Consider the following 21,123-nt stretch of genomic DNA (forward strand, 5'->3'; position numbering starts at 1 on the left):
GTCGATATACCGTACCTGCTTTCTACTCAGATACACTTCTAAGGTGCTCGGATTTCTGTTCCAGTTGCGTGGAGGCACTCGCTAGCTCTTCGAACTGGCACCACAGTTGCTCGGACGCAGCTGCTAGCTATTTGGATAGGACCTTCTTCTGGTATTCTAGGTCCCATGCATTGGACTCAGCAAGGTCTCGCTCGCGCCGGGCCCTCTGGATGTTTCTCTCCATTAGGTTCATCACCTCTCTAAGTTTTTCATTCTCCTCGGTGAGGGGCTCTATCCTCTTTATCAATTGGTGCCGCTGCTTGGCAGTCCGAGCAAATGCACAATGATAATGATGAACTCCGATCTCCAACGTCATAGACGAGCATTCTAGATGTAGTACTGACCTCGATTTGTTTCACCACTCCGGCAAGGGTGGTCTTCAATCTCCTCATCTCCCTAGTGGTGTCTTCCTCCTCGATAACCACAACCTCATCGCCACGCTTGTAGAGGATTCAGATAGATTGAGGTCGAGGTTCAGCATGCTCGATCTCTTCCACCTTGTCCTCTTTCGCCGTAGCTCGAGGCACCACCAGGGGGCTCCGTGGCCAGACAGTGGGTCCGACCATGCCCTATGACACCTCAGGGGGCACCATTTGCTCCTCGGGCACCATCGGCTTTGCTGCCCTAGACTCCGATGTATCGCCAGCACCTCCAGCCTTTGCTCCTGAAGACCCGGTGGTTCCCGCCATTGCCTCGGGCACTACCGCTGACTCGTCCATTGTCAACGCCACCCATTCGTCATCACCAAGTCCACCAGTACCAGCGGTTGACTCCTCCTTCGGCTACCGAGCCCTCAGGGACTCCAGGATAGGAGCCGCCAGCGTTACCTCCACCCCGAGGTCAGCCCTCGGCTATTCGATAGTCTGGACCGACGGGGTCAGATCCTCCGCATGTTTCGCACTACATCAGATCAGTTCATCGAGTGGCAAATAAGCTAAGGAATGACATTAAAGTAACTCCAACGCAAGGATACTTACGACTTGGTCTATTGGTACAATTTCTTGAACCGACACTTCGTACTCAAGCCCCCAGGCGTGGCCATGGGGTCGACTCCTGTGCTTCGAGGTGGAGGTCCCTCCTCCTCCACCGTCGGCCTCTACTCCACCCACCGCTCTAGGACTTCCTGAAAGGTTCTAATGGCTAGAGGAGGGGTGAATAGCCTAATAAAATTTCTACAACAACACTTAACAAAATAGTTAGACAATTATGAGGCGAAGCAAGTGTTGCGCTAGCCTACTCAAAATGCAAGCCACCTACCACAATTCTAGTTTAGATAGTGTCGATTCACACAAGAGGTTTGACACTACCCTATGTTAGTGTGCTCTCAAAGGCTAACTAAAGAGCCACACCAACCAAGCAAGCAAGCTCTCACAACTAGTTACACTAAAGAGCTTGTCAACTAGTTTGCGATAATGTAAAGAGAGTGATCAAGATAGTTATACCGCCGTGTAGACGAGTGAACCAATCAATCACAAGGATGAATAACAATGAAGACCAATCACCTCGGAATCAAAGGATGAACACAATGATTTTTACCGAGGTTCACTTGCTTGCCGGCAAGCTACTCCTCGTTGTGGCGATTCACTCACTTGGAGGTTCACGCGCTAATTGGCTTCACACACCAAACCCTCAATAGGGTGCCGCACAACCAACACAAGATGAGGATCACACAAGCCACGAGCAATTCACTAGAGTACCTTTTGGCGCTCCGCCGGGGAAAGGTCAAGAACCCCTCACAATCACCACGATCGGAGCCGGAGACAATCACCACCCTCCGCTCAACAATCCTCGCTGCTCCAAGCCGTCTAGGTGGCGGCAACCACCAAGAGTAACAAGTGAAATCTGCAGCGAAACACGAACACCAAGTGCCTCTAGATGCAATCACTCAAGCAATGCACTTGGATTCACTCCCAATCTCACTATAATGATGAATCAATAATGGAATTGAGTGGCAGGACTTTGGCTAGGCTCACAAGGTTGCTATGTCAATGAAAATGGCCAAAGATGTGAGCTACAGCCAGCCATGGGGCTTAAATAGAAGCCCCCACGGAATAGAGCCGTTGTATCCCTTCACTAGGCACACTGCGCTCTGACCGGACGCTCCGGTCAAACTGACCGGACGCTAGCCCTCAGCGTTCGGTCGTCCGATGGACTCCATGCATCACCAGCTTCAAACGTTGTTCGTCAGATTTCAACGGCTACGAAGCTGACCGAACGATCCAGCAAAACTGACCAAACGCTGAAGCCCCAGCGTTCGGTCGAGTACAGTAAGGGTCAAAAACTGTTTCTCCTCGACCGGACGCATCCGGTCCACCTCGACCGGACATAGCCTAGTGTCCGGTGGTAAACCCTAGCCACTATACCGCCGAGTCAGCGCGACCAGACACAGGCAGTCAACGTTTGGTGCATTCAGATCTAGCATCCGGTCACTTGACCGACACTGGCATCTCCTCCGTCTTCTTCACCCTTGCTCAAATGTGCTAACCACCAAGTGTATCACCTTATGCACATGTGTTGGCATATTTTCTCAAACATTTTCAAGGGTGTTAGTTCTCCACTAGATCCTAAATGCATATGCAATGAGTTAGAGCATCTAGTGGCACTTTGATAACCGCATTCCGGCACGAGTTTCACCCCTCTTAATAGTACGACTATCAAACCTAAATGTGATCACACTCTCTAAGTGTCTTGATCACCAAAACAAAATAGCTCCTACAAGTTATACCTTTGCCTTGAGCTTTTGTTTTTCTCTTTCTTCTTTTCAAGTTTAAGCCTTGATCGTCGTCATGTTATCACCATTGTCATGCTATGATCTTCATTAGCTTCTCCACTTGAAGTGTGCTACCTATCTCATGATCACTTGATAAACTAGGTTAGCACTTAGAGTTTCATCAATTCACCAAAACCAAACTAGAGCTTTCACTTCCTCCGCCTACTGCTCGAGGCCTCCCATCGCCTGCTGCACGGGGACTCCCCTCGCTCGCTGCTCGGGGACTTCTTCGCTTCTCTTTGCTTGTTCCTCCACACGCGTGCTGTGCGGAGGTGTTTCAGTGCTCGGTGGATGAGCCACCAAAATTTCATCGTCATCCGACCACTCGAACACCGCGGTCCTTTGCGTTCAAGTGGTCTGGTCGCCACCAAGCGAGATGCCACATGGTTTGAGGGGAGCGGTGGCCGCCGTCTTCCTCTTCTTCTAGGCTGGCTTGTCTACCGCTACCCTCTTCCCCTAGATTTTCTCCGACACCGGGATGGACTCTCCGACGAGACATTGATGGTTTCCTCCTCAGGCTATGGTGGTGGCTGAGAATCTACACCCTTCAACCAATTGCTCCTCGGGACGCCCAAGAAGTACACCGCTCTTTCCTACGAATGGATCTTTACATAACTGAATCAGTTCACTGCTCGGCAACAATCATGGATACAAAGCAACATGAGCAAAACAATCGAGATGGTTACCTAAGGAGGCGGATTTATATAGTTGAAGGCCCTCATTTGCCTTGACATGCTGAACGAGGCGTTGGGAGTGAATAGCTCTGCGGCCTGCTCTTGCACATCTTTCCTCGTTAGTCGCTCTGTCCTCTCCCGAGTCCCGTCGTCATCTCCCCTGAAGTCAAAGCCCGGGTGAGCCCTCTCCTTGCAGGGCTAGACACGATGCACTATGAAGCTTGCCACCACTAGTTCGCCGTTAATCTCCATGCCTTTAATTAAGTCAAGGAACCCCCTCACCTGCTCCAAGTCAGCGTTGTTCGGTTTCTCCAACCAGCTCTTCTGGCTCTTCGGGATGTGGTGGATGTCACAGCAGATTGCAGTGTGGCTCTGCTTCATGTAGAACCACTTGGAGTTCCACCCTTTTAGAGAAGTGTCCAGTGGTACATTAATGTACTCGCTGGTCATCCCATCCCAAAGCTGCAGATATACACCGCCGACCACCTTGGAACCACCACCGCCCTTCTTCTTCAACCAAAATAGGTGTCTGAAGAGGTTGAAGTGCGGTAGAACCACCAGATACGTCTCATAGAAATGGATAAAGATCGAGATATGTAATATGGTGTTTGGGTGGAGATTGCACAGACTAATCATCCAGAACTCCAACAGATCCCACAGGAAAGGATGAATAGGGAACCCCAACCCATGCCAGAAATAATCCTTAAAGACTACAACTTCATCAGTGTTAGGCATCAGAAAGGGCTCATCGCTGGCTGGCCACCATCCGGCGGTGACGCGGTCTAGAAGAAAGCCTGCAGCCACCATCCTATTGAGCTCTGTCTTCCCCATCTTCGACGGCACCCATTCCTCACCGCGGCTGGCTCCGGCGGACGCCTTCTTCGGCTTCACAGCTCCCTTCTTGGGCGCCATTTCTTAGATCTAGTTTGAGATTAGTGGCGGATGTGCATGTGGATGTGAATCTGGAAATGCGATGGCAGAGAAGGAAGACAAAATGGCAAATGGGCAAAGGCATGAGCGTGGGGTGTGGCGGCACAGTTATAAAGCACTCCCCCCACCTCTTCACATTCGAGGGTTTTTGGTAAACCATTCCCGTGATTTGCGTTCCTCCAAATTCCCCGCAACTAAAGGTGGGCCGTTACCTGGGCCTTCGTGTAGCCCCAACCCATATTGCTGATTTATCTCCATAATTTGTTATGGCTCGCCAAATATTCGTTGACATCTTCGACAACCGTTACGGTTCAGTAATCACTACTGTACAGCCATTGCTCCGGTGTTTTCTCCGTGATTCTGTTTTCTCCAAGTTGATTGATGTTTCTGGCCCTGGCACCACGTGACTATGTCACCTACTGTCAGTCTCGGGGACTAAGTGGGCATACTTTAGCTTGCGGTGAATGTGCTTGTTCTCATCTTGAGGCTACGCCCGGGGACTGGCTGCCTGCTCGGCTGGTCTTCTACTTTCTAACCCTGGCACCACGTGACTACGTCACCTACTGTCAGGCTCGGAGACTAAGTGAGCACACTTCACCTTACGGTGAATGTGCTTTTTCTTATTTCGGGGTTACGCCCGGGGACTGGCTGCCTACTCGGCTAGTCTTCTATTTTTCTTCTACTTTAGACCCTGGCGTCACATGACTACGTCATCTACTGTCAGGCTCAGAGACTAAGTGGGCACACTTCACCTCGTGGTGAATGTGTTTGTTTTATTCTGGAAGACTCCGCGCCTCTTGAAGCTGAAGAAGATTATCTCCTTTTCTTGTGGTCGAACTCTAAATGGGCACACTTGGTCCATTGCGAAGCAATTTTTTATTCTGAACTTGAGCTCCTTACATCCTTATGGTAAGCTGTACTTGGGTTATATTGCTCGGCTATGGTTCACGCTGCTAGGCTATGGTTCATGCTGCTCGGCAACTGCTCACAACTGCTCGACAACTCATCACGGTGGTTGGACCATGAGTTTAACTGCTTGGCTTTGTTCGCACCTGCTCGGATAAGCTCAAGACGGTGTTGCACAACGGGTACAAGGCGCTCGGAGACTAGCTGTGGGGGTACAACCCCGGATACCCACGGCAGACCATATGGGCTACGCCCCTAGGGGCGGCCTAGCCCACAAGGCGAAGCCTTGTGGGGCACGACTCTGCTCGGCGCCTCCCGCAAGACACCGGGAAGATATCCTAAAGATACTACGAGATCTGTTAGGATATGTATGATCCCAAGATTCCTGTAATCTGTTATTACTTTCTGATTATCTCTCAGATCTAACAGACTTGTAACCCTGCCCCTCGGATTATATAAGGCGGGCAGGGACCCCCTCCAAACTCACACAATATCATACGATAGCTAATACAAACCAATAGACCATAGGAGTAGGGTATTATGTTATACTGACGACCTAAACCTGTCTAACTCATGTGTCTCTGTTGCCTTCTTGTTCTTGATCACACGCTTCTCTGCCGATCAATCTACCTTCGTGGAATACCCCTCGAAGGACTGCCGACGATATTCTGTCGACACCTCCAGCGTAAGAAGACCATGAAAGTATCAACATTAAATAGCAACAATTTTTTACTGATATCGTAATATAAACAAAGGAATAAGCTCACTTTATATTCATTGATAGTATCACTACGTGTTATATCTTCATCTAGTAGTGCAGTAACCCTTGAAGGATCGTGACTTGATGTTGCAATGACACAAAGGGCGCGGTGTAGTGCTCGTGGTCACGGTTCACGACTGAATGCTGCTCGGTGGTGGGCCTGATGGATAGTGTAGTCAAAAGCCAATAAGCAAACTAGAAAAGAAAATTTGGTAATTGCTAGTTAGTATCTCATTAAACATAGCGTTACCAATTATTCTTTGAATTCTGAGTTTGTTAAGAACTCATGTTGGATTGGGTAGTTCCACTTCACATTCCTCTAACATTGTATAACCATGCTTCCTCATAATTCTGGTAGGATATAGGTTATCAATTACGGTAATGCTCCACCACGGACGTCCGTCCCATGTCTGTCTATCCGGACGCACCAGCTGAACCTACGGACCGGCTCACAGGCCTGCTCCCCTCGTCACAGCATACACGGTTTATCAAAAAAGAGAGATTTTTCCCATTCGCATCTGCCGCGGCGTTTCCCACCCCCACACCACGGTCGCCTCGGCTCCAGCTCCTGCTTCGCCATCCCACACCCATTGCTTCTACTCCTCTTCCGCGTGCTCGCCTCGCCACTCCTAGCACTGCTCCTGCTCCGCGCGCCCGCCCTGTTGCTCCTATCGCTGTTCCACATGCCCACCCCGGTGCTCCTGCTGCTCCTTCTCCGCTGCCTGCCCCACCCAACGACGTCGACAGGCGCCGCCAGCGCAAGGAGAAGCATCGGGCCCTGGTGCGGAAGCCCTCCGACCTCGCTTCCTACTACGGCTGCGCCCCGATGCAGACGGCGGAGGAGGTCGCACTGGGATACCATGCATGTTGCAAGTGTACAATTCAAATGTTTCAAATGTTTTAGAGATATGTTGCAAGTGTTTTATACGGATGTTCCAAAAGTAGATTGGGATGTTGCAGATGTTGCAAGGGTTGTACACGTATGTTGCAAGCGTCTATCCCCAATGTTCGATCTGTTTTTCTGACGTATGTTGCAAGTGTGTTTATTTACATGTTGCATATGTTGGACACATATGTTGCGAGTGTTTTATCTGGATGTTACGTATGTTTGCAATGGCTTTTCAAGTGTTCTTTTGCAAGTGTTTTAGACGCATGTGTTCAAATGTTTCATCTGTCTTCTTTGTATGTTGCAAATGTTGCATCTGGATGTTCCAAAAGTAGATCGGGATGTTGGACATGTTGCAATGGTGTTTTAAGTGTATGCCCCAAATGTTTCATCTAGTTTTAGACGTATGTTGCAAATGTTTCATCTGGTATTGCACATGTTGTAGTGGTACCCACCTACAGCAACCACATGCTTGCAACAGCTGGCTCCCGTGCATGCGTGTGGGAGCGGAGGGGGCGCGAGCGGCAGATTGACATGAGTGCATGCATGGGAAACGAAGCGGCGTGGGCCCCCATGTGAAGCACGGTAGGCGGGTGGGCGGGCGCATTACACGGGGGGTGCAGCAGGGTGCGAGCGTCCGGACTCTAACAACTCCGTATTAATTAAGAAGGTACCCAACTACTCCTTTTGTGTTTTGTCCCAAATTAAATTAATTTTTCGAGTCGTCGTACGTCAAACTATTTTAAGTTCGATCAACTTTATAAAAAAGAGCGTCGATATTTATGACACCAAGTTTGTACTACTAGAAAATATTTTTTCATATTGATATGATAGATGTTATATGTAAACAATTTTTTCTATAAAGTTCATCAAATTTACGATAATTTGAACAATTGAGCTTAGTTGGGCATAACAAGGATAACACCTTTTATTACCAAATGTTTTTTTTTATCTATGATGATAACTTTTTATTACCAATGTGGGTGCTTCTTGTGTGTTGCTACAAAAGAAGTGATTCACATAAGATTGGAGAAACATGACCGTTCTTTCAGGCATTGGGTATGTCCTTATGTGGTGGCGATCGCCTGAACTCTAAAAGCGTCAATTGAGATCTATTTTAACTGGAAAATTTCTACATTAAGTATTTTATTTTGGTTTTTGCTAGTATTATATATGAATTCTCAACCCAAAGCAGCCCGGGAGTCTGCTGCTGCTGTTCTTTTAAGAAGTGTCGGACTCTGAACGTCGTTTGATTATCATACTCGACTAAAGTTTTTATTGTATTTTTTTATTTTTATCATAGTGTTATGGTGAAGCACTAAGGCGCCAATACTAGGAGTACAAGATGTACATGACGATCACGTACCACGTCGTGATGCCTTTCTCCTTTCATGCTCCCCACTACGCACCGCCACCGTGCATGTAAATTGTCAAACCGCCATTTGTTTTAAGCAGCCCGCTCGCACGATCAGTTTTTCGTCAGCTCATGCACCAATCCGCCAATACAAGTCCATACATGTCGTTGTGGTACACGGCGATGCAGTCCCGCGAGGGGGATGAAGCAGCCACAGCGGCGGCGGCGGAGCCCTACGCCATGAGCGAAGCGCGGCCAGTGGCGGAGGAGACGCCACAGGAAGGAGCAGAAGGCTCCGCGCCGGCGGACCGCGGCGGCAAGAGCCCGAGCCCGGCCCCGCCAGCGTCGCCATCCACGGTGAAGGAGCATCAGATCCCCGTGGACCCCGCGTCGCTGCGCTGCCTGGGCATGGTGGCCGACGAGGACTCGCCGCTCTCAGCTCCCTCCGTGCTCACGGAGGTGGTGGTGCAGTCGTCCCCGATCCTGCCGCCTCTCCGCCGGCCCACGTTCGTCGGCGCCAGCCTGCCGTGCTCGGCGGCCTCCTCCCCGGTGCACGCCGGCGCTCGTCCAGGTGCTGGTGGCGCCAAGTGGGAACAGCAGCCTGCCACCCACAGCCCGACCTCCGCGTCCGCGCTACGCTCCCTCGCCCGCCAGCACTCGGCCGCGCTCGCCCGGCTCGTCGCCGCGCCCGCGCCGTCCACGCTGTCGAGGTCCGCGTCCCGCGCCGAGTGCAGGACCATGGCGCCGCACGACGACGAGGAGGAGCCGGAGCCGGTCCAGCCCAAGACGCTCGCCGCCGCGGAGGACGGCTTCACGTGCGGCGCTCTGTGCATGCTCTTCCCGGGCTTCTCCAAGAGGAAGCCCGCGGCCGCCTTCGCCGCCGGCACCACAACCGCGGGCACGGCCGTGTCGTCGAGCATGCAAAGGCGGCAGCAGTCGGGCTTGAGGCCTCGCCGCAGCAGCGCGTCGCGGGTGGCGTCGCTGGAGAGGTTCGAGTGCGGGTCGTGGAGCCCTCCTCCTCCTCCTCCGCCACCGCCGCCCGTGGACGCCGTCGACTGCCACGCGACGGAGGTGGCCAAGACCAGCTGCGCGGACGACGACGCGGAGGCGCTGGTCAAGATGGCGTTCGTGTTCGACGGCGAGCCGCCCGCGGCGACGAGGGGAATCCTGAAGAACTCGGCGTCGTCGCGGCTCATCGACTCGGCCAGGCCGTCGACGTCGTCGCAGAGGCACGTGAGGTTCTCGACGGCGGTGGTGGCGGATGCGGCGGCGTCGTGCCCATCGTCGCCGTGCATGACGCCGCGTCTGGCGATGGCCAGGGCGGAGTTCCACGCGTTCTTGGAGGCGCAGAGCGCGTAGTTCCCTGCTTGGGTTGAGCCTTAATCGAATATATACTATTTTTCTTAGCGCGGAGACTTGAAATGTGAGGAATTCATATATGTATAGTGTACAAAAAATGAACTGCCAACGTTGAGGACGAACCAATTGAAACTGAGGACATTACAGCACACAGATTGAAAAGTGAAAACAGACTGAAACTCTTACGAGAGGACAGGGGTGAATAAGAGCCTCAATGTTTCTCAAGAGTCGAGGCCTGTCTCCAAAGACTGTCGCCAACAATCGTGACCCAAAATACAACACTAGCATGTTTCGTTGCTTGCATCTAGTTAGCCTGGTGGAGCTGAGACAATGTTTGGTTGCTTGCATGAGAAATTAGGCAAGTAAACACAATCACGGTAGTATTTGTTATATGCAACCATTTTTATTGATCTTAACTTATCTTAGTCATGCTTAATATTGTTTGAAATACATTAATATCACTTAAAATATGCTAATAATGTCCTTACCTAGTAACTGTTCGCATCTGGCGAGCCAGGCTTTGAAGAAACACCTAAAATCCCTGTGTCTCGAGAGCTAGGCTAAGAGAGTTTTTTTGCGTGAACAGAACTAGGCCCGTGGAGCCATACAACCAACTAATCATCTGACTTGAATCCCGTGAGCCTAGCTCCAATATATGCAATCAACCAATCGTACCCTTGTCATCTTGCATAGTTTTCATCATACCGAGATTTGATCGGGTGCTTCAGACTATTCTAGAGGATGTTGTAGACAATAATGTCTAATTTACTAGCATTTATTTGTTCTTATAAAACTAACAAGTTGCTACAATACAATGAACGGAAGGTATATTTCGTGTTTTCAAGGATGACCATTGCTACGATAGATCTATAGATCGAAGGCAAATACCAATAGATGGGTTCTTTTATGCCATGTTGGTCCAAGCATGGTCCAAGATACATTTGGTGACATGTAGCCAATCATGCTAAGATCTTAAGCACAACATAGCGCTTGCGTTTGTTCCACGCTGGCACGATCCAAAATTTATCGTGTTGTGCCATTGAGCCCCGTTTAGATGCGAAAATTTTTGGCTTTGGGCTACTGTAGCACTTTCGTTTGTATTTGGCAAAAATTGTCCAATTATGGACTATTTAGGCTTAAAAGATTCGTCTCGCCAATTACGGGCAAACTGTGCAATTAGTTATTCTTTTTACCTATATTTAATGTTCCATACATGTGCCGCAAGATTTGATGTGACAGGGAATCTTGAAAATTTTTGAATTTTGGGTGGCATCTAAGCGGGGCATGAATAGAGGAGCTGAACTTATATAGAGGATGAAGGGCCTGCTAGCCGTCCGAATAAGCCGCTTACCTCCACTGCCTTTATCGGGACATATGTTGCTGCTGATATGTTTTTTTCTCCATTTGCTAGCAGGGAATATATAAAACATTTCCCACTAGATGATATGCTGGAGTGCCATAGTCACCGCATCGCATGATGCAGTACGGAGACTTCGCCAACTTGTCACAAACTCAAGTTTGACCCCACCAAACGATACGCTCAGGAGTCACAAAGTCACCATCGGATCCTATGGTACACTGTAGTAATCTAGCCAACTTTTCACTAACGGTCTGTTCGTTGGTTGGTTTCTGAATTGATAAGCTCAGCTAGTACTGATTTGTTGTGAGAGAAAAATACTGTTGACTGACTAGCTAATAAGCTCTAGTTGAAACCAACAAATGAATAGGCTATAAATCAAGTTGGGCTCCACCAAATGATCCGCCGAGGTGTCACCATGGGATCATACAACACACAACTTTGGGTTAGGTTGTGGCTAAGGATTTGGCCTCACTGAATGATCAACCAAGTTCCACAAAGACACACTAGATTATACGGCAACCACTCATTTTTTTCGAATTACACAGTACAGACACAGACGCTCACAACATATGCACACTCACCTCTGTGAACGTACGTACGCAAACCCTACCCCTATGAGCACCCCCGTAAGACTGCGTCGGCAGATTTCGAGATTGGCGAAGTCACCACAGGCGTCTCGCTGTCGACGGAAATGTCGCCTACCATTAAAAGCACAACGCCGTTAAATTTTGGAATAAATCCAGAAAAATGCGAGCACCCATGCCAAGTCGAGGACTTGAACCCGGATGGACATGTTCCACCACAAAGAATCTAACCAATTGAGCTAGGCTCAGTTCGCGTGGGTACAGTGCCACTAGACGATTTGCCAGGTATCGGCCCTGTTCACTTGTCTTATAATCCGTACTTTTCAGTTTGTTTTTTCAGCCGAAACGGTGTTTTTCTCTCGCAACAAATCAGCTGGAATAGTGTTTCGGCTTGTTTTTTCAGCGAAACGAACGGGGCCATCACCCCTATTGCCCGCTGCACATTTCGATTTGTTTTCATAGCCCATTTCAAATTCGATCTTGTTTAAATTCAAATAATATTATTTTATTATGAACACATCGAAACTAAGGGTGTATTTGGTGGAGCTTCTACTCTACCTTCGTAAAACTGTTTTTAGCTTCGAATAAAACAGTTTTAGCTCCTCTCACATGTGCGTATCTCTAGATGAAGCTAAAAATACTAGCTTCTCCTACCTTTCTCTCTGCTATCTACTCGAAGAAATTGTTTTACCAAACATTTATGAAAATAGTTTTAGCTTTACTGGTGAAGCTGTTTTATGGACGTGAAGCTTAAAAAAATTGATTCACTAGTGAAGCTGAGTAGTAACAAACAGTCCCTTAAGTGTAGTTTAGTTGATTGTATATTTTTTTTGGTACAACTTATCTACTTGGATTTATGGTCTTGACTTAGCATATATGTTCATTTGGGGAAAAAAAACTACAAATAGAAAAATACTGTTGAAAAATAGCGCGCGCTGTAGCACCGACGTGGCTGGTCTGCATTCACACGAAACTCCCACCACCACCAACCCGCGGCCGATAGATGCTCGCCCAATCTACGCCGCAACGCCAAGCCTGTCCTGTCTCGTCACTTCCTTCCTTCTCCCTCCAGCTCCAGCAGGCCGCCTCCGCGCACCCGCACAGCGACGGTCAGCATGGTGGCAGCGTCCGTGGCCGAGCGGGCCTACGAGGTGGCGACGCGGTCTGCGCTGGTGGCACTGGAGCGCAACCTCATCCCGGACGCGGTGACCCGGCGCCTGACGCGGCTCCTGCTCGCGCAGCGCCTCCGCCAGGGCTACCTCCCCTCCGCGCCGCTCCAGCTGCAGCAGCTCCTGCAGTTTGTCCGCTGTAAGTACCGAGTACAGCTCCTCCAGTTTGTCCGTTGCAAGTCCCGAGTACCGGGTACAGTCTTCCAACTGCCAACGGCCCGCTGTAGGTATCGAGTACATCGGCGCCGCCGTACCGAGTGTTCCGCCACCCCAACCGCCGCGCGGCGGTTGCAGTTAAAGGTCGGATAAGGCATTCGTGGATCGTGGTCGTGGGGGTGTCCGTGGGAAATATTCAACGGGAATATATGGGGTGTTAGGTTGACCGCCGTCCAAAAAAAAAGACTACATATCACATTTTTTCGATGAGTTAAACAATATCAAATTTTGACTAAATATATAAAAAATATTAATATTTGTGATACAAGAAAAGCATCATTAGATTAATCACATCATATATTTTCATAGTAAACTTATTTTGGAGATACAAATGCTGATATTATTGCTTATAAACTTAATCAAAACCGAGATTGGTTAACTCAAAATACGAGATGGAGATTTATTTTTATTTATTTTTAAAGAAAAGACAGGAGCTCTGCCACTCAAATAAGTATAGAAAAGAATGTTTTATGTACACATGGCGCCCACTGGGCCAATCATGCCGATCGCAGGACCAAATTAGAAACACCCCTCCCACCGTCAGTGTGTTCACCCCTCAAAGGAAAATGTCCTACGCCTTTGCACTATGTCCTCTTTGGCCAAGGAGGCAACCTGCTATGCCGTCTTGAACTCGTTCTCAAACATCCTCATATTCCTCTTCTTCCACAAGTTCCACACAATATAGATTAGTATTCCGTTGAAACGTCTACAACCCTATTTTGGAATCTTGCTTGCTGCATCTTCCCACCCTGGCAATGCATTCAGGGTCCTGTTGCAACAGCTGCACCATGAGATTTTCCCAAGATAACACTTGGCCTCAAACGGCCTTTGCAAAAGGCATAGCAAAGAGATGAAGCCTTGTCTCCAAAGGTCCATTTTTACACAAAACACAATGTTTCTGATGAGGCCACCCCTCTTTTGTAGACTAGTAATTTGTGCACGCCCATGAGCGCGCGATAACTTTGTGGTTTTATTTGTCAAATGAAATGACCTTGACAAAGAATGAATAACACTAAGACCCAATATTTAGTAACGGCACATTATATTGATATAATAAGTTGACATGAACATAACATATTACAGGAGACACTTGTTCTCAATATGTCAACATAGATAGGCCATTGTTCTTGATGAGGTAGCCCTTGGACTCAAAAATATGAATGGGCAACTTCATTCCACAACCTGCCCATTTAGATGAAAGCATATTCCCAGCTTCACTCAGAAACAGAAAAAGAGAGTACAGTACTCTATACATGAATAACTATGATGGTTAGGATGGTCAACACTGTAGAGAAATCCAGCTCTGTCAAGTGCTTGCTCAGAATTGACAGATCATACACAAGATCGCTGTAATATTGAAAAACAGGATGCACTAATCAATTATGAGAATTTATTTAATGTGGCTTTACAGAAACATATTAGTAATGTGCAAGGCGATACAGAACTGTGCAAAAATGTTTAACAGTATTGGAATGCTGAAAAGAATCTCAAAGTTGTTAACACTGATTTACCTTTAAATGATGAAAAGAAGGCAAGGTAAAATAAATTTTTACGTTGACAATGTGGTAAAGCTAAGACAACCAAGTAGCAGCTGAGACATAGTAATTCCTATAAAAATAGCACATGCCTTGCAAAGAGGAAGCGATGAATCAAATAGCAGTATGCTATTTTTTTCACAAAGATTTCTCCAACAGAAAGCTAATGTGGAAGCACCAAAAGAGCAGTTACTTACATTTTTCATATATCGCAGGGGATTAAAGAATACCTTTCACTGCAAAAAAATGGAACTTGTCGATTCATGCAGCAAATGAATATTGTTGTTTCAAAAGGTCAGTATCTAAGCAAAACAAGGACTGCTATGTTATGAGACTGGTAGGGAATGCAAGGAACACATTGTTATCTCGCACTAACAAATACCAAACTGAACCCTATTAAACCTCATTATATTAGAGTCCAAGTGCCATAAGCTGCAGCCTGTGAGGAAATTAAATAAGATAAGGCATGTCCTTAGTGACCAGGCATACCAATTTCATTGGACCAAAACATGCAGGGCAGAAAAAAACACTGATTATTTTCTGAACCCACACCAAGGACCCATCACTATGGCAGGGAAAAACACAAGAGATGTCTTCAGATAGAGTACCTGTTTGTGTGAATATACTTAAAATGGGACATTAAAAGTCCTACATTACACTCCTGGCAAGTTTAAATACTCAACCAAGTTTAGAGCTCAGAAAACTAATTTAATTAGAGTAAAAGATAAGTGACAGGAAGTTCCAACAAATCCCTATCAAACTCTATGTTTTCATTTTCTCTGCATGATTATGGGAGCTGACTGCTGATAGGGCTCAGTCACACCAGTCACCAGGGATCACTCACACTGAATCCCTGAAGACTAAAGTAATTTGGAACTTTAATCCACTGTGGCACCATGATAAAGAGAGAGGAACGTGTACTACGTACATTGGTTTGGGGAACAATTGAATTAAGTACCATGAGTAAGAGAGAGGAATGTGTACGTTGGTTTGGGGAACAATTGAATTAAGCAGAGGAATGTCCCTCAAGAAACCTATAAACTGAGTAGAAATCTAGAGAACTGCACTAACCACCAGCGCTAGTAGTGAGAAGCCTGACCATGGATCTCTATGGACTAAAACATCTATTTCCCTATCACCTATAATGCTCTGCAGGTAGATTAAAGAACAACATTTTTTTTCCTCGAAAAACCATGCAAAAAACACCAAATTGACAGTGCGCAAGCATTTTCTGAGGGTCACTGAACCATATTGCAGAACTAAAAAAAGCTCTTGCTTCCTATAATCATAGTCATGTGTAATTTTTTTTTCTGATAACCTCAAGATCCATACCTCCAGTTCAATAAAGAGGAAGGAAATCCCTCTTGTTATTAGCCCCCAGCTTGCAAAATTAAAACAAAAGCAAAAAAAGGTAACATTAGTTAAACACATATGAAGGGAGTAAAAAAATCACCAAACTGATCAAGCATTTACCTGGTCTCCCAGTGGCCATAAGCTAGGATACACAGGATATGGAAAAGGAAAGAAAACAAAAGTCAAAAAAAAAAAAATTAAGTCTGGTTGCATATCCTAAATTCCCGCATAAGGTAGGACAAAAGCAAATAGCACCTTCTGATTTATCATGCATCATCAGTGCGTACTTGCAACCAAGAAGAAACTAAAACGGGTTGGTTTCCTGAACTCTGAATCTCTGAATTTTCTTTTTCATTAGGAATATGAGATTGCTTCCTCTGTGACCAATTACCTGCTCACTAGTAATGTGACAACAGTTGAAGAGAAATGGGAAACAAAATACCTGGTCATCCTTTGAACACTAAGGTCAACTGTAATTATATCTGAAAGTAGAGGGAGAGAGATTATTGTGAGACGGATGTCAGGATATAATGCACGAAAAATGACAACGTATAATATGGATTCACTCTGCACTACAACATAGATCAGTCAGATTACATTGAAGAAAAGAGAGAATCTCCATTTTATTATTCCAATTTGCTAACAACATGCCTCAACTAAAATGCATGGCACATTGAGTTGTCGCAGCATAGGTTGACTATTTGGAAACAATTTCAGAGAGAAGATGAGAAAATAAATTTGCAAAAGAATTACAAAGTGCCACAGTATAAGACAGGGTACTGCATCCATTATACAGAGCTGCACAGACACAATGCTCTGATTTGAAGTTCAGTATTCCAATCATCAAAACGAAGACAAGGCAGTGCTGTTTTCTTCTAACCACCCTGGATGGTGAATTATATCAATCATCAAAACGAAGACATGCACATCCATGCGACAGTAAAAAAAGTCATTCAGTGTTAAATGGAAGGTACTGTCTGTAAACTGCTGCGTGTGCAATATTATGCAAATGCACATCCAAACCTGTACAGGCGCGCAGGAGGCAGGCAAGCCACATTTCTAATCCAAGAAGATGCAACCTCCCAGACAGCTAGAAGCCTACATGCCCAAACGACGACCGCGCGTTCTCGAGCAGACTGTGCTCCATCCATGGCGAAGTCGGCTACCGCGTGGCCGCAGACCAGGAGGAGAAGTTCCATGAGAATCCACGGATCCTCAAAGGGCAAACAAAGAGGCAGATCAAGAAGATCACCAGCATGGACCACACGTTTCTTGACATATCCGTGGTTCTGTCTCTTGGTTTGCCCTTTTGAGGATCCGTGGACCCTAGCTTCGGCGCTGGGAGCTCTGGCTTCTGGGGCGCGGCGGCTGCTGCTGCGAAGGGCTAGATGGGGCGACGCGGCACAGGGGCTCGGCCGCTCCGGCCGCTCAGCGTGGGGATCAGGCCAAAGGAGGGCCAGGATTCTCGGGATTTGGCGGTTGCCGTCGGAGCAGAGTCCGGCTCGGCGACGGGTGGCAGGAGAAAGGGAGGGGTGAGGCTGACAGGGCGGACCCACCGGTCTGGGACACAGGTGCGCGGGGCCCAACGGTCAGCGGGCCAGAGAGTGGTGGGGGTCACTGCACGCCGACGCCCCTGCCCACTGCTTGCCGGCGCCCCAGGGCGGAGCTTGCCATCGCCGGCCGCCCCTGGCCGCTGCGCGCCGGCATCTCTTGGCCGTTGCTGCTCCCCGGCGCCTCTCGACGGAGCCCCTAGCCGACTGCTGGAGAACAGCTGTTGGACTGCTGGACCCGGAGGAGCAGGAGAACGGCGCCGTGTCCGTGGATCTGGAGCTCCGGGCGGACGACTGACTGGGAGGGGCGGAGGGGGAAGTCGGGGGACCGGGGAAGGGGCCGGCGACGGGACTACGGGAGCAACCGAGATCATGTGTTGTTGCAACATAGGCCCTCTTTGGGATAGTTTGCCGTTAAGTTGTACCAATCTGGCCCAAAGTATCATCAACCCTGCATTACAATCCTCTGAGGCTCCAATGATGACTAACAGATGCCAATATGTATCTGTTTTGTTATCTAATGTTTCAGTAAAGACTAACCTAGCCACCAGAGCGATACCCTGATTGATTACTAGTTTTGTGATGCTATTGATCTCTTAGGAGTTAGGAATCGAATTTCTCATTATTGTGCTGCGTGTTTTCCGTGATGCAGCTCTTGAAGAGATGCCCATTGCCATTGAAACAGACAAAGCTAAAGCCCAACATTATGAGTTGCCAACTGCATTTTTCAAGCTAGTGCTTGGAAGGAATCTCAAATACAGGTTTGTGCACACTCCTTAGTTTTAGCAAAAGACATTCTGGTCAGATGGTATACTAGGAAGAGGTCTGTTTATATGAGTGGCTGATGGTGCAGTGTGTATACTCCCACTCCTTAGTTTAAGCAAAAGACATATTCTCTTTGGTTAATCCACACGAATACATTGAATCTTCCAGTTCCTGCTACTTCCCTGATGATTCAAGCACCCTAGAAGATGCTGAGGTTGCAATGATGGATCTGTACTGTGAGAGGTCAAAACTACAAGATGGCCAGAGCATCCTAGATGTTGGATGTGGATGGGGATCCCTTTCGCTGTACATTGCAAAGAAATATAGGAACTGCAGTGTAACAGGGATATGCAACTCTACTACACAAAAGGCTTTTATAGAAGAGCAATGTCGGTAAGCGTAATGGTTTCAGTGCTTCGGTGGTACATGGAGTCAGTTGATTATTTTTACATGTAGTGCCAACTTATGTTCCATGTAACCCTTCTAAGTGACCATTGCAGACTATTCCTCTCACTGCAATTTGTTTCATGTTCATCATGTTGTTATATTGCTGTCAATTCTGCAGCTGTTGAAAACTTGCAAATAATGAAGTTCAAATATCATGAACTGTTTAAGGATATAATTGTCAAGACCTATTTCTGTTATTTTAACCATACTATTGACAAAAAATTATCTTTCACATGCATGTAGATTTGCTAGATATGCAGACAGATCTACCACCATTTGGTCTAACTTTGATTTCCCTTCCGGTAATGCTTTGTTATGCCACATTGCCACTTCAATTCTGTTTCAGGGAAAATGAGTTGTCAAATGTTGAGATAATTGTAGCAGACATCAGCAAGTTTGAGATGGAGCGCTCTTTTGACAGGATCATATCTATAGAGATGTTTGAGGTATGATTCAGTTTGGTGTCTTGCTGTGCTTTCAATATTCATCAAGGCAAATGATCGTTTGTCATGGCCCATTATGCAGCACATGAAAAACTACAAGTCACTTCTTAAGAAGATATCCAGGTGGATGAAAGAGGACGGCCTACTATTTGTTCACTTCTTCTGCCACAAAACATTTCCATATCATTTTGAGGTAGATTAATGATCCTGCATTTTCACTGGTCATTTGGTGCATTCCACCACCTAATAAACTGTGTACCTGTATTTGTATTTGGCTGGTGCACAAAGTTGTAGCTAATCTGTCGGATGCACGCAGCATAGTTTTAATTTCAATATCTAAGGCATTCCATGTGAACTTAAGTTTTCAATATCTGATCCATACTGAACGCATTCCATGTAAACTGTCAGACGTGGACTAGGAGCGAGCAACAATTATTTTTTTTTGCCAGGATTCGAATTCAAAACTTGGCTTTGATACCATATTGAGATGCATGCAACGACCAGTTTAATCCAAAAGCTTAAGCTAATGGGGAGAAGTGAGCAATTCACTTATACTTCAACAATTATGTTAACTTTCATCACCTCACAATTTGACAGGATAAAAATGATGATGATTGGATCACGAGGTATTTCTTCAGTGGAGGAACAATGCCATCTGCAAACCTACTTCTCTACTTTCAGGTAGTGTCCAATCATTCTTTCTTTTTTGAGGAGTGCTCTCGTGCATTAAGTATGAATACCGGTTGACCGGCTATCAATCAATACTCTTACAAATGTTTATATTTACTGACTCTGATAACATGCGGTTATTGATATTTTACTGACTATATTACTGCAGGAAGATGTATCTGTGGTCAATCATTGGCTTGTCAGTGGCACGCATTATGCGAGAACTAGGTACTATATACCTCTGTCCAAAAAAAATGTAAATCTAGATACATTCTTTGTTAATTTGTCCAAACTTTGACTAAACATATATGTAAAAATATTAGTATTTATGGCACCAAACTCATGACAAATCTAATGATACTTATTTAATATTATAAATATTGATAATTTTTATTTATAGTTAGTCAAACTCAAGATAATTTAACTTGGTACTATGTTAGATTTGTATTCTTTTATGGATGGAGGGAGTATATCCTTTCAAGCTTCAAACTATCCTCGCTGTAATAATCCATGCATTCTAAACTGATTTTTTTAGTCAGCAACTCCTGTGACTATTAGTGAGGAAATGCAAAAGTTGCATTTCAAGCTTTATCTTGTAAGTAGAGGATTTATCATTTTTTGCCATTTGCACTGTCGTGTTTTATACTGTAAAGGACAAAATGTCAGGCAACAAGTGCATCGACATCCAGTACAGTGTATTGATTAACTTAAGCACTTGGGGTCATTTTTGTGCAGCGAGGAGTGGCTAAAACGTATGGACAAGAGTATCACTTCAATAAGACCGATCTTCGAGAAAACTTATGGGAAGGAATCAACTACCAAATGGATAGCTTATTGGCGGACGTTCTTCATCTCGGTAGCTGAACTTTTTGGATACAACAATGGAGATGAATGGATGGTTGCACATTACTTGTTCCAAAAGAAGTAGAGGTTACTGCAAGCAGTATAGCATAGAACCACTTGGAAGCACCCATTCAAAAGTCAATATGTTTTGAGTAATTTTGTCAAGTACCTCGACGAACAACTTGTATCCCATACCAATAAGATACTTCGTAGTGGTTTCAAAAATAAAATCTGGAATCACGTTGTGAAATTTCATCCTGGGCAGTTCCAGTTCTTAGTTCCATATTTTATGCCTTCAGATGTTTTGTAGAGTTAGGCTAATTCTTGCAAGAAAACAAAGGATGGTTTGGATAATCCAAACTGAGGATTTTTTTTCCTCAAACGTTGTAGGAGAGCTGTGTGTTATTTATTAAGATAAGAAGTACAAAGTGTGCCATAACTGAGGAGTTTTAGCTACTGATAATGGTGTACAGAACAACACTTCACCAAGATACCTGATCTCAGAGAAATC

At 46.4% G+C, this 21,123-nt stretch overlaps 2 protein-coding genes across 2 annotated transcripts; both read left to right on the top strand.

Moving 5' to 3' along the window:
* The first annotated feature begins 8,502 nt into the window (after window positions 1–8,502).
* On the top strand, window positions 8,503–9,678 carry LOC136524128 (uncharacterized). Its single transcript, XM_066517595.1, has one exon. The coding sequence runs from the start codon at window positions 8,503–8,505 to the stop codon at window positions 9,676–9,678; it is 1,176 nt and encodes a 391-aa protein (XP_066373692.1).
* A 2,918-nt stretch (window positions 9,679–12,596) lies between these two features.
* On the top strand, window positions 12,597–20,867 carry LOC136520058 ((S)-coclaurine N-methyltransferase-like). The gene is made up of 8 exons (XM_066513462.1): window positions 12,597–12,930; window positions 18,098–18,206; window positions 18,379–18,603; window positions 19,004–19,103; window positions 19,183–19,293; window positions 19,698–19,781; window positions 19,939–19,997; window positions 20,505–20,867. Exons 1-8 carry the CDS (start codon window positions 12,738–12,740, stop codon window positions 20,695–20,697), a joined length of 1,074 nt encoding a protein of 357 aa, XP_066369559.1. The 5' UTR covers window positions 12,597–12,737; the 3' UTR covers window positions 20,698–20,867.
* Window positions 20,868–21,123: the final 256 nt, after the last annotated feature.

Source organism: Miscanthus floridulus, chromosome 18 (genome assembly GCF_019320115.1).
Source record: "Miscanthus floridulus cultivar M001 chromosome 18, ASM1932011v1, whole genome shotgun sequence".
In the NCBI taxonomy this organism is placed as follows: Eukaryota; Viridiplantae; Streptophyta; class Magnoliopsida; order Poales; family Poaceae; genus Miscanthus; species Miscanthus floridulus.

Coding starts and splice junctions, on each gene's coding strand:
- LOC136520058 (XM_066513462.1), top strand. CDS start 12,738: ATGGTGGCAGCGTCCGTGGCCGAGCGGGCCTACGAGGTGGCGACGCGG. Junction 12,931..18,097: donor GCTCCTGCAGTTTGTCCGCT/GTAAGTACCGAG, acceptor TCCGTGATGCAG/CTCTTGAAGAGATGCCCATT. Junction 19,998..20,504: donor ACGCATTATGCGAGAACTAG/GTACTATATACC, acceptor ATTTTTGTGCAG/CGAGGAGTGGCTAAAACGTA.
- LOC136524128 (XM_066517595.1), top strand. CDS start 8,503: ATGCAGTCCCGCGAGGGGGATGAAGCAGCCACAGCGGCGGCGGCGGAG.